This window comes from Nannobrachium achirus, assembly GCF_963921795.1.
Source record: "Nannobrachium achirus genome assembly, chromosome: 19".
NCBI classification, from domain to species: domain Eukaryota; kingdom Metazoa; phylum Chordata; class Actinopteri; order Myctophiformes; family Myctophidae; genus Nannobrachium; species Nannobrachium achirus.
In genome coordinates this window covers 15,212,256-15,225,126 of record NC_137826.1, presented here as the reverse complement: position 1 = coordinate 15,225,126, position 12,871 = coordinate 15,212,256, and the positions used below count along the sequence as shown (strand labels likewise).

At 42.9% G+C, this 12,871-nt stretch overlaps 1 protein-coding gene across 1 annotated transcript in view; it reads right to left on the bottom strand.

The window, feature by feature from the left end:
- The window catches only part of dlg2 (discs, large homolog 2), a gene marked incomplete at its 5' end in the record, with an annotated part of 145,816 nt that overhangs the window by 39,490 nt on the left and 93,455 nt on the right, over positions 1-12,871 (bottom strand). Inside the window, 4 exons of the mRNA XM_080749255.1 lie at positions 6,361-6,502; positions 7,743-7,887; positions 10,574-10,710; positions 12,087-12,256. Coding sequence (XP_080605381.1) covers positions 6,361-6,502; positions 7,743-7,887; positions 10,574-10,710; positions 12,087-12,256 — 594 coding nt within the window. The remainder of the gene's footprint in view (positions 1-6,360; positions 6,503-7,742; positions 7,888-10,573; positions 10,711-12,086; positions 12,257-12,871) is intronic.

Here is a 12,871-nt window from a genome sequence, read left to right as displayed (position 1 = left end):
CCTCATGACACAAAACACACCTCAAACACAGCTCGACAGTCAACATTTGCATCTCTCATATGAACTGCCTTCAAAGGCAGTGGTGTAAAAAGTACTCAAATGTTTTACTTAAGTAAAAGTATCAATATGGCAATGTAGAAATACTCTGTTATAAGTAGAAATACAAAGTTCTATGTATAAAATAGGGCCAAAATGGTTAATGCATGTTTTATAATATTATAATGTATATCTGCAAAGTAACTAGTAACTAAGTTTTCAAATAATTGCAGTGGAGTAAAAGTACAATATTTGCCTCTGAGATGTAGTGGAGTAGAAGTAAAAGTATTGAAAATTGGAAATACTCCAGTAAAGTAAAAGTACCTCAAAACTGTACTTAAGTACAGTACTTACTTACTTGACACCACTGCTAAACCGAACTCAAATACAGCTTGACAGTCAACATTTGCATCTCTCATGAACTGCCTCAAAGGTCACCATTGTTTAACAGGCTTCAAAAGCAGCGGTGTACAATCGGCTTGCAACCGAGATGGGCTGTACTGTACGTCACAAGGTTGCATGGTTACACCTGAGACCTGCCTGGATACACAACCAACCAGCACCCGCTGCCAACACTTGATGACTGGCTCCATGGCCCTGCTATTACATGGACACTCGGCTTTGTAGCAGATTGTTATGGGATTAGGTGAGAGAGAGGCTGAGCTGGGGGGGGGGGGGATACTTATGCCAGCATTTTCACTAAAGCAGCATGGAGACGCATCCGAACTGGACTCAGATATGAGTGAGAAATAACTTACAGCTGTGATTTGCTTAATTTCAAGGACCCCCAGTTTGCGTTAGGCCACGGACCGCCATTTGAAACCCCAGAGTATAAATCTTCTGTGTTAATCCACGTCAGTGTTTCTCAACCACTGTGCCTGGGAACCTTTGGTGTGCCCCTGAGAAGGGTCAAGTGTGCCCCTTGAAACTGCTTGACAGCCAGTATTGTATTTATCATTTTTAAAATGATTTAAACTAGTGAAAACAGCCAATCTACAAGCACACAACGCTACAAGCACACAACGCCAGGCGTTGTGTGCTTGTAGTTCTGCTGTTTTCACTACTGTTTGGCGACAGCCTTGTATGATGAAGCAGGGCTTTACTTTGCGAAGAAACGTACACATTTGAAACTTGGAGGTACAAGGTTTCTTCCCGACATTGACGATATTTACACACCCGTATTATGTTGGTGTGCCCATGGTTTCTTGGGACATGAAAAGTGTGCCCATGCAGAAAAAAGTTTGAGAAACACTGATCTGCGTAATCTAACCCTGAGAGAAATGAACGAAATAACTGGTTTAATTAAATAAAGCCTTTTTGCACTTGTGCTGCTCAATATATTGTAAAACTAACTGTGTGAGGACTGAGGAGTCACTAATGTACTCAAGGATGTAGTTGAAGTAGGTTTTATTCATATTTCCTGGGGCGCAACTCCCCAAATGGCGCAGTTTGCTATATTCCTCAATACTGCCCTGTTACAAATTGTTAATCTAATCTAACCTTGAGAGTGCAAACATTTAACCGAATGAACCGGTAAGGGTCGATTTGTTTTGTACACTTTGTACAGGGATGTCTGCACACCTTTTGCTAGCTAGATGGTCACAAAACCCGGGCACACGGCACTAAGTTGTTGTAATTAAGGCTCTAAATTAGTCATGGATGTGTTTTGAGGCATTACATGAATTAATTAAACCAATCAGTTGTTTTCCCATTCCTTTTAAGGGAAGATGCGCTTAAAGATAAACTTGCAGTTTAAACACTACTCTTCAATTATATACAGTGAACAGCACCGTTGTTATTTAGTTTCATTGTTCATTTTTGTCTATATGACACCTTAAATACCACTCTAAAAGGATTAAAAAGTGTTAACAGAAGGACCCCCAAAATGATCATATTTCAACTAGGGACACCCCACCTTGCACAAGCACTTGGAATTTTAGGAGTTTTGCATTACATTTAGTTTGACTCAATCTATTCCAATTGCTGCCTCTAATATTTGACAATTTGACCAATGTTAGACCAGAGGTACTAAAAAAGATCTTTAAAGTCCTTAAATTGTCACTTTAGAAATGTGCATATACCCTCTATGCAATTAAACCGTACAATGGTTTGTTTACTGTTGAGTGAGAAAACAATGTTGCACATTAAGTTAATCATCATCAATAATTTGTGGACCCCCCTGGGGGTCCCGACTCACAGGTTGAGAACCACTGATCTAGCAGACATTGTAATGTGACATCCATGATATCTTGACATTATCCACTTAATAATCACTCGCTCATTCTCACTCGTGTTCTTCGTTATGTAAGCCATCAATTAAAGCATGACCTGTAGACACTGCTGACTGTGCATCTTGTTCGTCCTCGAGTCAGAGCTCTATGGATATTAACTCTCTTACTGCCAGATTATTTATTTATTTATTGGGTCTGGCGCCATCAAAAAGCGGCTTACCTTTGCAACGTTATAGTAGATTTTGAGACTTTTTTTATTTTATTTTATTTTTTGCCTTATATTGCCTGGCTGGCTGCGCTTTCGCAGGCCAGCCAGCAGAGGGGGGCGTAATGCCATTAATGTGAATGTGGCCGCTTCCTCTTCCCATACAATGGGAAGACACAAATGCACACACAGCCCCAGGGCCTGAGATAATCAACACGGAAGCAAAATGGTCTCCGTTGATGTCAACGCATAATGGATTTTTAAGAACATCACTGCTCGCGATGTGATTACAGTACACGGCGGCACGACCCCTCATCAGCTTACAGTCATCAGACGAGGTAAACGAACGAGCGCCGTATTGGCCGTCCTCACTCGTTAAAATTGGGGCGAACAGGAACGTTCAAAGCAGAATAAGAGTTAATGACAGTTAAAGGAGTAGTTCACCCCCAAAATGACTTTCTTTCCTATTGATTACTCACGCCATGGAGACTTGAGTTCAGACACAAATTTGATTAGAATTAATTTACCCCCATTGATTCCGGATGGGGACGCAAATGCATTTGTGTCTCCATCCGGAATCAATGCGGGGTAAATTTACTATAATCATTTATTGTTTTTGTCTTAGGAATTTTGACAAACTGAATGTATCTGAAGATATTCTATCATTCAGTAATTAATTGTAAGCTATTACTAATTGAAGTAAATGCCTCTATTTTTATCCCTTTCACTCACCAATGCAATATATAGATAATCTGAGCAAGATCATTGTCATCCAACCAGGCCAAACCACTTATTAAAACATGATGGAAGGCTGCTCGCTCTGTGCGTCAGGAGACCTAAATGTGATGGTGACCTGTTGTTGCGTTGAGCGCTGCGTTGTCCAAAATAGTAGGGAAATATCTGCGCCGTCACTATGCCGGCTGATAAGACTAAAAGCTGGTCCAAAAGCGTCAGACCACACCTCATTTTAAGACCAACATGCCCATGGGCTCTAAATAATCTAATACATACAATTGAGCAAACACAAAGTGGTCGCAATTTAGAACCTGAATGTTTAGCTCCATTGTCTCGCTACACCTCTCACAAACATAGCCACCACGTCGAACAAGCGTGAAAATTTACAACTGTCCACATTTTAAACATGCCACTCTTTGAACGGCATTTATTTCAATTTAACAACATCTCGCCTTTCGCCTCACGCAGAGCAGCCAGTCCTGACATAGTATTCTGAACATTCTGGCCAGTGCTGAAATGATCATCAGGGTATCAAGTTACAGAGGGAGGGAGGGGGAGGGAGGTGGGAGAGGAGCTGAGCAGAGTAGAGTATCGAATTACAACAGAGGGGGGTGTGTGTGTGTGTGTGCGTGCGTGCGTGCGTGCGCGCGCGTGTGTGTGCGCAAGCGTTTTTTTTTTCCCAAAAAAATTATTTTTTTCAAAAAAAAATTTTTTTCAAAAATGTTTTTTTTTTTCAAAAAAAATTAACTTTTTTTTTCTCAAAAAACTTAGTTTTTTTCTCAAAAAACTTTTTTTTCTCAAAAAACTTTTTTTTCTCAAAAAGCTACCATATTTGGCCATTACACACACCACACTGCCGCAACATGGCGGTGAAGGCCGCGCAGCGAAGGGCCGCAAACTTCTAGTAAACAACATGGGAGCTGGGTGTAAAAATGACAACTGCGTCGGTTGGAAAGGCGGGAGATACATGTAGGGCCCTCAAGAGTTACAGACCCGTAATGGTCCATTTGGTTCATAACTATCAATCATTTAGCTGGCCACCCCTGTAAATCCCTCAAGGACCCCTGTTGGTCCCCAGACAACACACTAACATAGGGTGACCAGACGTCCCGTTTTACCCGGGACAGTCCCGTTTTCAAGCTGCGTGTCCCAGTGTCCTGACAAATATCTCTAAAACACTAATATGTCCCGGTTTTCAACATTCACTGCAAGATTGTCCCGGTTTTCGCCAGAATTAAAATAATAGTAGCTGTTTTCAGTGGTTGCATAGACATTCATCATGTTCTTTTCATGAAAACATGCTCACCAACCAATCAGAAAACATAAACACATTCATTGCGTGTCTGAATTCAACACTGAGGCTGTTTGACAATCACTCACTGCCTGTTTGCAACCCTGCGGTGTGTGTGTGCGCGTGCACGAACGTTAGAGAATGGGCACGCACGTGCACGGTAACGTGCGCATTGCTTTTAAGGTCCCGGTTTTAAGCAACAGTGGTTTGCGTCCCGGTTTGAGTGGCTGAAAATATGGTCACCCTACACTAACAGTGACAGTTACTGATAAAACTGGAGAGGGAGAATGAGAGACACAAATGACTCTCAGATGTAACAGTACATGAGTGTCAACTTCTACTCAGAAAAGGGTATGTTTTGCTAAGGAGATACAGTATAATATCTATCAATACTAAACCAGATGAATTGGAAATCATCCTGTCTTCAACCATTAAATGACCACTTCACCACTGGGACAACCAGATCTTATTTTATTGTTGTTTGGGACACGATCAACACAATCCTGAGTTATTATTTTTTGTTCAACCTGTGTTTTTAGATATTTTAGTATTTCAGCATGCTACAACTGATGTCACTGAGGTCATATGATGCATTTTGTATCATGTGACCAGATTGTGTTGATCGTGTCCCGAACAACAATAAAATACGATCTGGTTGTCCCAGAGGTGAAGTGGTCCTTTAACGCTCCATGAAAAGAATTACATTTCTACCTTGCTGTTCTGCAGACAAGGTGCAGACTCTGGTGCACCGGGAACATTCTTGGTTAGTTTTGTACAAAACTGTGTTCATTTGTGTGACATGTACAACGTAATCGAAGCCAGGCTGTCTCTGTGGACCAAACTAAACAACACAACTTTCCAATGCTTAGCGGATGGGCTAAATCAAAAAGGCATAAACCACAATGTCTGGAGACAACAAAAAAAAGATAGAGAGACTGACACAACAGGACAATACTCAAATTTAGTTTTACTGGGCACCCACGTTGTCACAAATGTTTCTTGTGAAAATGTGATGCACATGTAAGCACAAGTCACAACTTGTTTTTTACAGAAGGATTTAGGAACCCATTGTAATCATTCTGCAAACTGCTTTAGGTCCCATGCTTTGAAAAAACACTACAGGAACGACATTTATTGGTGGGGATGGAGGAACAGGTGACCCAAAAACAGAGAGAAAATGGGATATTTTTTCAAAGACATCATAATCCACAATGAGATTTTTTAAGTGTTTTTGCCGCAGCGACAAACACCAATAAACCAGGAGGACAGGGGAGCACAGATGGGGTAGGGTAGGGGTCTTCAACGTTTTCAGGCCAAGGACCCCTTAGTTGAGAGAGAGATGAAGCAGGGACCCCCACTACCTGTTCATAGATTCCATATAGTTTTATCGTTTGACAGCACGATCATCGGTGTATTTTGGATTCATGTCAATGTGTGTTTTCTGATATTAAACCACTTGAACCGTCAATAATTAATAAACGTAACCTTTCACACTGTACTTAGTCTGCTCTTTTTTCCCCTCTACACCAAACCTCTTTGCCGAAAATATCCGATCTACAAGCTCAAAGCGCCTCGCAGCGCGAGGCGTTGTGAGCTTGTAGATCGACTATTTTTGGCTAAAGTTCTCAGAATATGGACACTAGAGTTCAAGTGGTTGATATAAAAAAAGAGAAAAAAACTTTCTATCACTCAAAGATTTGGAGGACCCCCTGTAGTAACTCTGAGGACCCCCTTAGGGGTCCCGGACCCCCTGTTGAAGACCCCTGGGGTAGGGTGTTTGGACAAAACTGCTACCTGTTAGTTCTAGTGTTTCTCTGGTAAGGAAGGGAGGTAATTACCGTAAGAAGGAAAAACCATCCAACCTGTTTACATCCTCTTCCCCCAGTAAGTGCCTAGGGAGGGGGGAGTAACTCCCGGGGGAGATGGGGGGAAGACCAGACTTGTACTCCAGGGTGCCGCTGTTGCCGACAGAAGAGATATGATTTTCCATTGCTGGATTGAACGCTGGGGAGAAAGGAGGGAGGAAGACAAGAGAAAGCTGTTGTCATAACATGTGAGGGGACGCCTGTGTTTAGGGCTGTCACGATTATGACATTTTACATGACGATTAATTGTCACTCAAATAATTGCGATTTAACGATTTAATCGTGTATTTGTTGTAGACAATTACATTTCTGTTTGGCTTTTAGGTTTTGAAGTTGCACATGGCAACCATGACACATAACTTAAATGTACAAAGAAATTACTGACATATTTGAACATTTTATACTTAAAAAAGAACATTGATAGTGGAAATATCCGATCTACAAGCTCACACGACGCGTTGTGAGCTTGTAGATACAGCTGGATACAGCTATACAGCATACAGCTATACAGTAGATCGGCTAAGTATTTCGGCTAAGTATTTCCACTACTTTTTGAAAGTGTTTGTAACTATATTAACATTTCTCAACATGGAAACGATTATGACGATTATGCAAAATAATTGCGATTACCTCAAATAATTGCGATTAGACGATTATGTAATAATTGTGACAGCCCTACCTGTGTTTATTCCAGTTAAACAGGGTCTCATCCCAAAGTAAATATATACAAGCCACTGAACAGTGAATGAAAATGAACAAAAGCAGTGGAACACAGAGCTCTTCGTTTGTGAATTGTTTCATTTATAGATACATGCTCAGTCTGAAACATAGCCAACAGCTATCTATAAATTCTGGATGGTAACCGTGTTCCCACCCTTGCAAGCCATTGGCATGTACATGTACAGTACATATGACTAATATATTAGCATACATACTGTATGTAGCATACATACTGTACTGTAGTGTACATATATATATATATACATACTGCATGGTGGAAATCTTGTTTGCCCAAAACTGTAACTTTTTAGCACATGGATCCAGGTCTCGTTAATACTTTTGATTAAATACGATAAATATTGGTTAAATATTCATAAAAGTCATGACAGACTTGTCGTTCAACAGTAGGTGAACATTTTCAAAATTGTTCAAAAATATTTCTAAAATGGCAGAAACAGTCGATTGGCACGTTGTGATACCGCTTTTGTGCAACATTGTCATACAACAAAGTACTAAAATAGGGCATTCATTCATGAAAAAATACAAGGTTTCTGACCGACAGAGAAGACAATACACTCAGTTATGCATCGCTATCCCAACGCTAAACCATTCTAACGAGAGCTCAGATCTACTTCTAAAAGAGGTTGAGGAGGACTCACAGTGTGTGATATCAGGTGGCCCATAGGGATCTGATAGGTACATATTGGTGGGCTTCCCCACCTTCAGCGAGACCACGTCCGACGTGTTCTTCAGTATGGCCACGGCCTCCTCGTGGGTCACCTCCTCCAGGGTGTAGTTGTTCACCTGTGGCCACATGAGCAGAGAGAGAGAGGGGAAAGGGAGCGCGTCGCTATCGGTTACGCCTTATTATTAGAAACTACTTTGTATTTCCAATGTTCTCCGCCTGTCGAGCCAGCATGCCGCCCCCCCTCTCTCTCTCTCCTCCCCTGCCTCCCTCCCTTTCTTCAGCCGACTGGAATATAACAGATGGTCTCCCGGAGAGAGGATGAGGGTAGGAGGGTAATGGAATTAAGCGGTGGTTAAGCACGTAGAGGCCTCTCTTCAAGAGGGATGGTGCAATTACACCGCCGAGAGACTGCCACAGGAACACGGAGCCGTGGCTTGGTTTCTTCTCATGATCGTGTAATGTCATGCCATGTCAATTGAGATGCTCGGGGTACCTGAGCTGTCACGACTTTGTAACCTTGTAGTCCAATGTATTCTCTCTTTAAACTTCATCGTATTGATACAATCCAATGAAGGGAACATGAAGGTGAAACCCTTACCTGTGACACATCAAATTATGTGGTATTCAAAATAAAATTATGTGTTTTTTTTTTTTTTCTGGCTAGTTATTGTTCTGCCCGTCCAGGCATGGATATATAAGGGGCTATGTCCAAAAGGCATAGTTTCCAGAGCACAGCGTATGTTTTGAATTGTTTTCAGTGGGAGTGCCACGTATTTACAGTACACTGCATGCAGGGAACCATGCTAAAACAATGCCAAACTGTCATCACTGACTGATATCACTACAGTGCCCAAATTTGGAGATGACATCATAGACTGGCCTGGACACAATAGACTACACCATACAGTATATGGGCATAAAAGAGGGCCAGACAGACAGACAGACGGATACATCGGGTATTGCACAACTGGACATCAGTGGTGACCATTCTTCCCAACGGACACCGGTCTGGGTTCTCCAACATTACTTCTGAGACTCCTACATTCAATCCCTCATATAGGCTACAGTGCACTCCCCCGGGCACAGGACTAGTTGAAAATAATAGCTGAGAAAACCTCCCAAGTTGACGCCACCTGTCCTGTCCAACTCAATGGATGGGGCCGGGGCAGTCACTCATTCTACACAGTATATGCAGATTTTCACCCAGGCATTTGTCTTTTGCCCGAAGCTAAAACAAAGGCCAGCATATGATAAATTATCTTACCAAATAAAACACATCACAGTATGTGGTCTGTCTGAGGGGATGAGTGATAACTAAAAGCCATATCTGTCCTAGGGCTAACACAGCTAGCGTGTTCAATCAGTGCCAACACGCACTGAACTGTCACCGCGAGCTCCCTCGTTGATGAATGAACTCAACATGTCAAATATGACGAAAGAAATCCAGCTGAGGATCGTGCGGTAAAATACACGGCTTAGGAGACACTGGAGTGGAGCTCCTCTGGGTGCAAATAAACCAAAACACAAAGCGGAGAACAGCGACCTTTGATGGTTTAGTCAGAAACCCAGCCTTCATCCCAGCCTCATGGCAGCATGTTATGCACACACCTGCATATGATGCTAATGTTTCTGAAATAACATGTAGGCCTACACACATGCATTACACTGCTAATGTATGAATCCAATGTACCGGTATGAATGAATGGACCATTGTAAAGCGCTTTGAGTTCGCAACTTGCTTAGAAAAGCGCTATAAAAATGCAATATATTATTATTATTATTATTATGAATGTATAATATTGTATCTGCCATGTGCCATCCCATGTGTTATCTACATGCATATCTTTATTTGTTTTATTCAACCTTCAGCTCTTTCCCTTCTGCTCTCACTACCTCTATCCTGTCTCTTCTCATGGAATACTACAAAATTAATGACACACAAAACAAACTGTAAACCTGTGATGTGACAGATAAAGATGATTCTGGCCGCACAGGCGCACGCCAACGATGGCGAGGCCGGCTGCCAGCACCACCCACGTGTTTTCTGCCAACTCCCTCCCAACACTGTCAGGAAATCCCAGTGGGACGACCACTTTGTTTGCTGCGGCGGTAATGTAATTATTAAATTTATTTTATAAAAATGTTGATCAAATGCTATTTTCTCAATGTTAATAAATAAGGCAATGGGTACAGTTCTGTATGTGATAATTAGTTGTGTATCTCAGTACTGCTGTAGTATATTTTAATTAAAGGGGTACTGTCACCTAAAGGGGTTGATGGGCAGATTACACCGTGACATGAGCTTCTCTGAAAACGGTCTGAAACAGTCTGAAGCTCATGTCACAGTGTAATCTGCCCCTCGCCCCCCAACAACAGCTGACCAGTACAGTAAGTAGTCACAGTCAGGCGATACAGACAATTAATTTGATTGGCTTATAATTGCGCATCCCCACAATGACATCATAAAAAAATTAACTTGTTTTTTTAAGATGATTCTTAAAGTGACAGTAACCCTTTAGGTGACAGGCCCCCTTTAAACTGTCAATGTAAAACAAAACATAAACACGCGCGCGCGTGCACACACACACACACACACACACACACACACACACACACACACACACACACACACACACACACACACACACACACACACACGCAATTTGTTTGAAGGAAGATTGTTCTGAGGATTGTGCTGCGTCAGCACATTTCCTGGTAATATACCAAAGATAACCTCATTCAAGGACATGCAGAGTCCCCGTAAGACGGGGGTCCCCAGCAGCGAGACCCAGCGTGCCTCACCATAATAAGCCTGTCTCCGACCTGAAGCCTGGCGTCCTTCTGAGCTGCCCCGCCATCAATGATCTTGGTGACGTAGATGCTGTTGTCTCCAGGTATGTGCTGGTTTCCCACGCCACCAGCAATACTAAAGCCCAGCCCTGTGTGCATAGAAGATTAGCTGGTTACGTTGAGGACGTGTGTGCGCGCTCGCGTGTGCGTGTGTGTGTTGTTGTTTGTATGACTACAGAATGGGTTTTCAACAGGGGGTCCAGGACCCCCTGGGGGTCCTCAGAGCTACTACACGGGGGAAGGGCGCCAAATCTTCTTTTACATTAACCACTTGAACCCAAGCATCCCTATTCTGGGGGGGGGGGGGGGGGGGGGGGACATACACCGAAAATAGCAGATCTACACGCTCACAACGCGTCGCAGAGCAAAGATCTGCTATGTTCGGCAAAGAGATTTGGTGTAGACTAGAGGAGAAAGAAAGAGCAGACCAAGTACTGAGGGTTCAAGTGGTTAAATGTGTGAAAATACACATTACAAAAAATCACACTCGTGTGAACTGAGCGGTGGTGTGTGTGTGTGTGTGTGTGTGTGTGTGTGTGTGTGTGTGTGTGTGTGTGTGTGTGTGTGTGTGTGTGTGCCCCCTGTGTGTGTGTGTGTGTGTGTGCCCCCTGTGTGTGTTTGTGTGTGAGTGTGCCTGGCCTATCCTGAACAACAGCGCCCCTCCCTTAACATGTGTGGTCAGAAAAGGTTACTGCAGGCTACATACCCGGAGACAGACAGACAGACAGACAGACAAACAGACAAACAGACAGACAGACCCACACACACGGCCACGTATAGGAGCGTTGTGACCACCGCTCAAAAAAAAACATTATGATGGTGCTAACAGTACGATAGTGATGTAAAAAAAAAAGGATAATCTATGACGCTATTTTCCTGAAAATGTCCTGCAATTGCATTTTTTCCACAGGTTTCTTTCCCTGTTTTGCCTTTCTAATTTTTATGGAGAATACGTATTTCTGCAGAATTTCACAAAATGTCAAGAAACCACTCTATTTCCATTGAAAAGCAGGATCCACCTTCATAGGTAGATGTCAACTTCATAATTAGAGAAGGTCATAAAAAAAGCAAAAATAGCTGATCTACAAGCTCAATGTTCAGCAAATCCCCTGAAGATCTACTGTCTTGCCAATGGCAGGACGTGTGAAGTTTCGAAATGGCTCATCTGTATACCGTCGTTCTCGGCTGGAAACCTCGTATCTCCAAGTTTCAAATGTGTACGTTCTTTCACAAAGTAAAGCCCTGCTTCCTCACACAAGGCCGTCGCACAAAAGTAGTGAAAACAGCAGATCTACAAGCACACAACGCCTCGCACCGCAAGGCGTTGTGTGCTTGTAGATTGGCTGTTTTCACTAGTTTAAATCATTTAAAAAATGATAAATGCAAAACAAACGGTTTTGGACATACAAGGTTTTCACCCGACAACGACGATATACACAATCTACAGACTAACTGGATCACCCACCTTTTGGTCCTTTGATGAGTTTGATCTCAATGACGGTCTCCATCATGGGCATGCGGCGCCGCACGTAGAGCCTGACGATGGAGCCCGCCACCTTGAGGGCCTCCACCGCTCTGCTGTGGGACACTTCAGACACGTCCGCATCGTTCACCCTCAGGATGCAGTCGTTCACTCTGGGAGGGGGAGGGTGGCGGAGAGCAATGGTCAGCGTCGCCAGATTTAGTGCGAGAAATATCAATAGAGTACAAGACAGAGCCCTGGAATGGAGAGTTCTGCCCCCTACGTTCACTTCATGGGGCGAGTCCAATGGCGGCTCGTGGGGAGCTTCTAAAGTGACAAATCGCGAGAATTGGTTAGAAAGCAATAGCAGGGGCGCCCGCTGGCCTGGTGGTCAAGGCGCATACCACATATTAGGCTGTGATGCCTGCTGGCGTCGCCGGTTCGATTCCCGATCCGGACGACCTTTGCCACATGTCATTCCCCATCTCTCTTCCCATTTCCTGTCAGTCTACTATCCTATCAAATAAAGGAATAAAAAGCCCCAAAAAAAAACAAATCTTTAAAAAAAAAAGAAAGCAATAGCAACAGTCAGTCTCACGATAACAGAGTACATGCCTTTCATTGTCTTACTTTCAGCTGCCACTCGGTGGTGCTATTGTGCATGTTAATAACGTTATGAAGACGCATTGATTAGCCACGTTAACCACGTTATTTTACATCGTTCTTTGGCAATAGTATAAAGTAAATATTACAGAGACTTTAGTTGTCACTGTAAAATACTTTAAAAC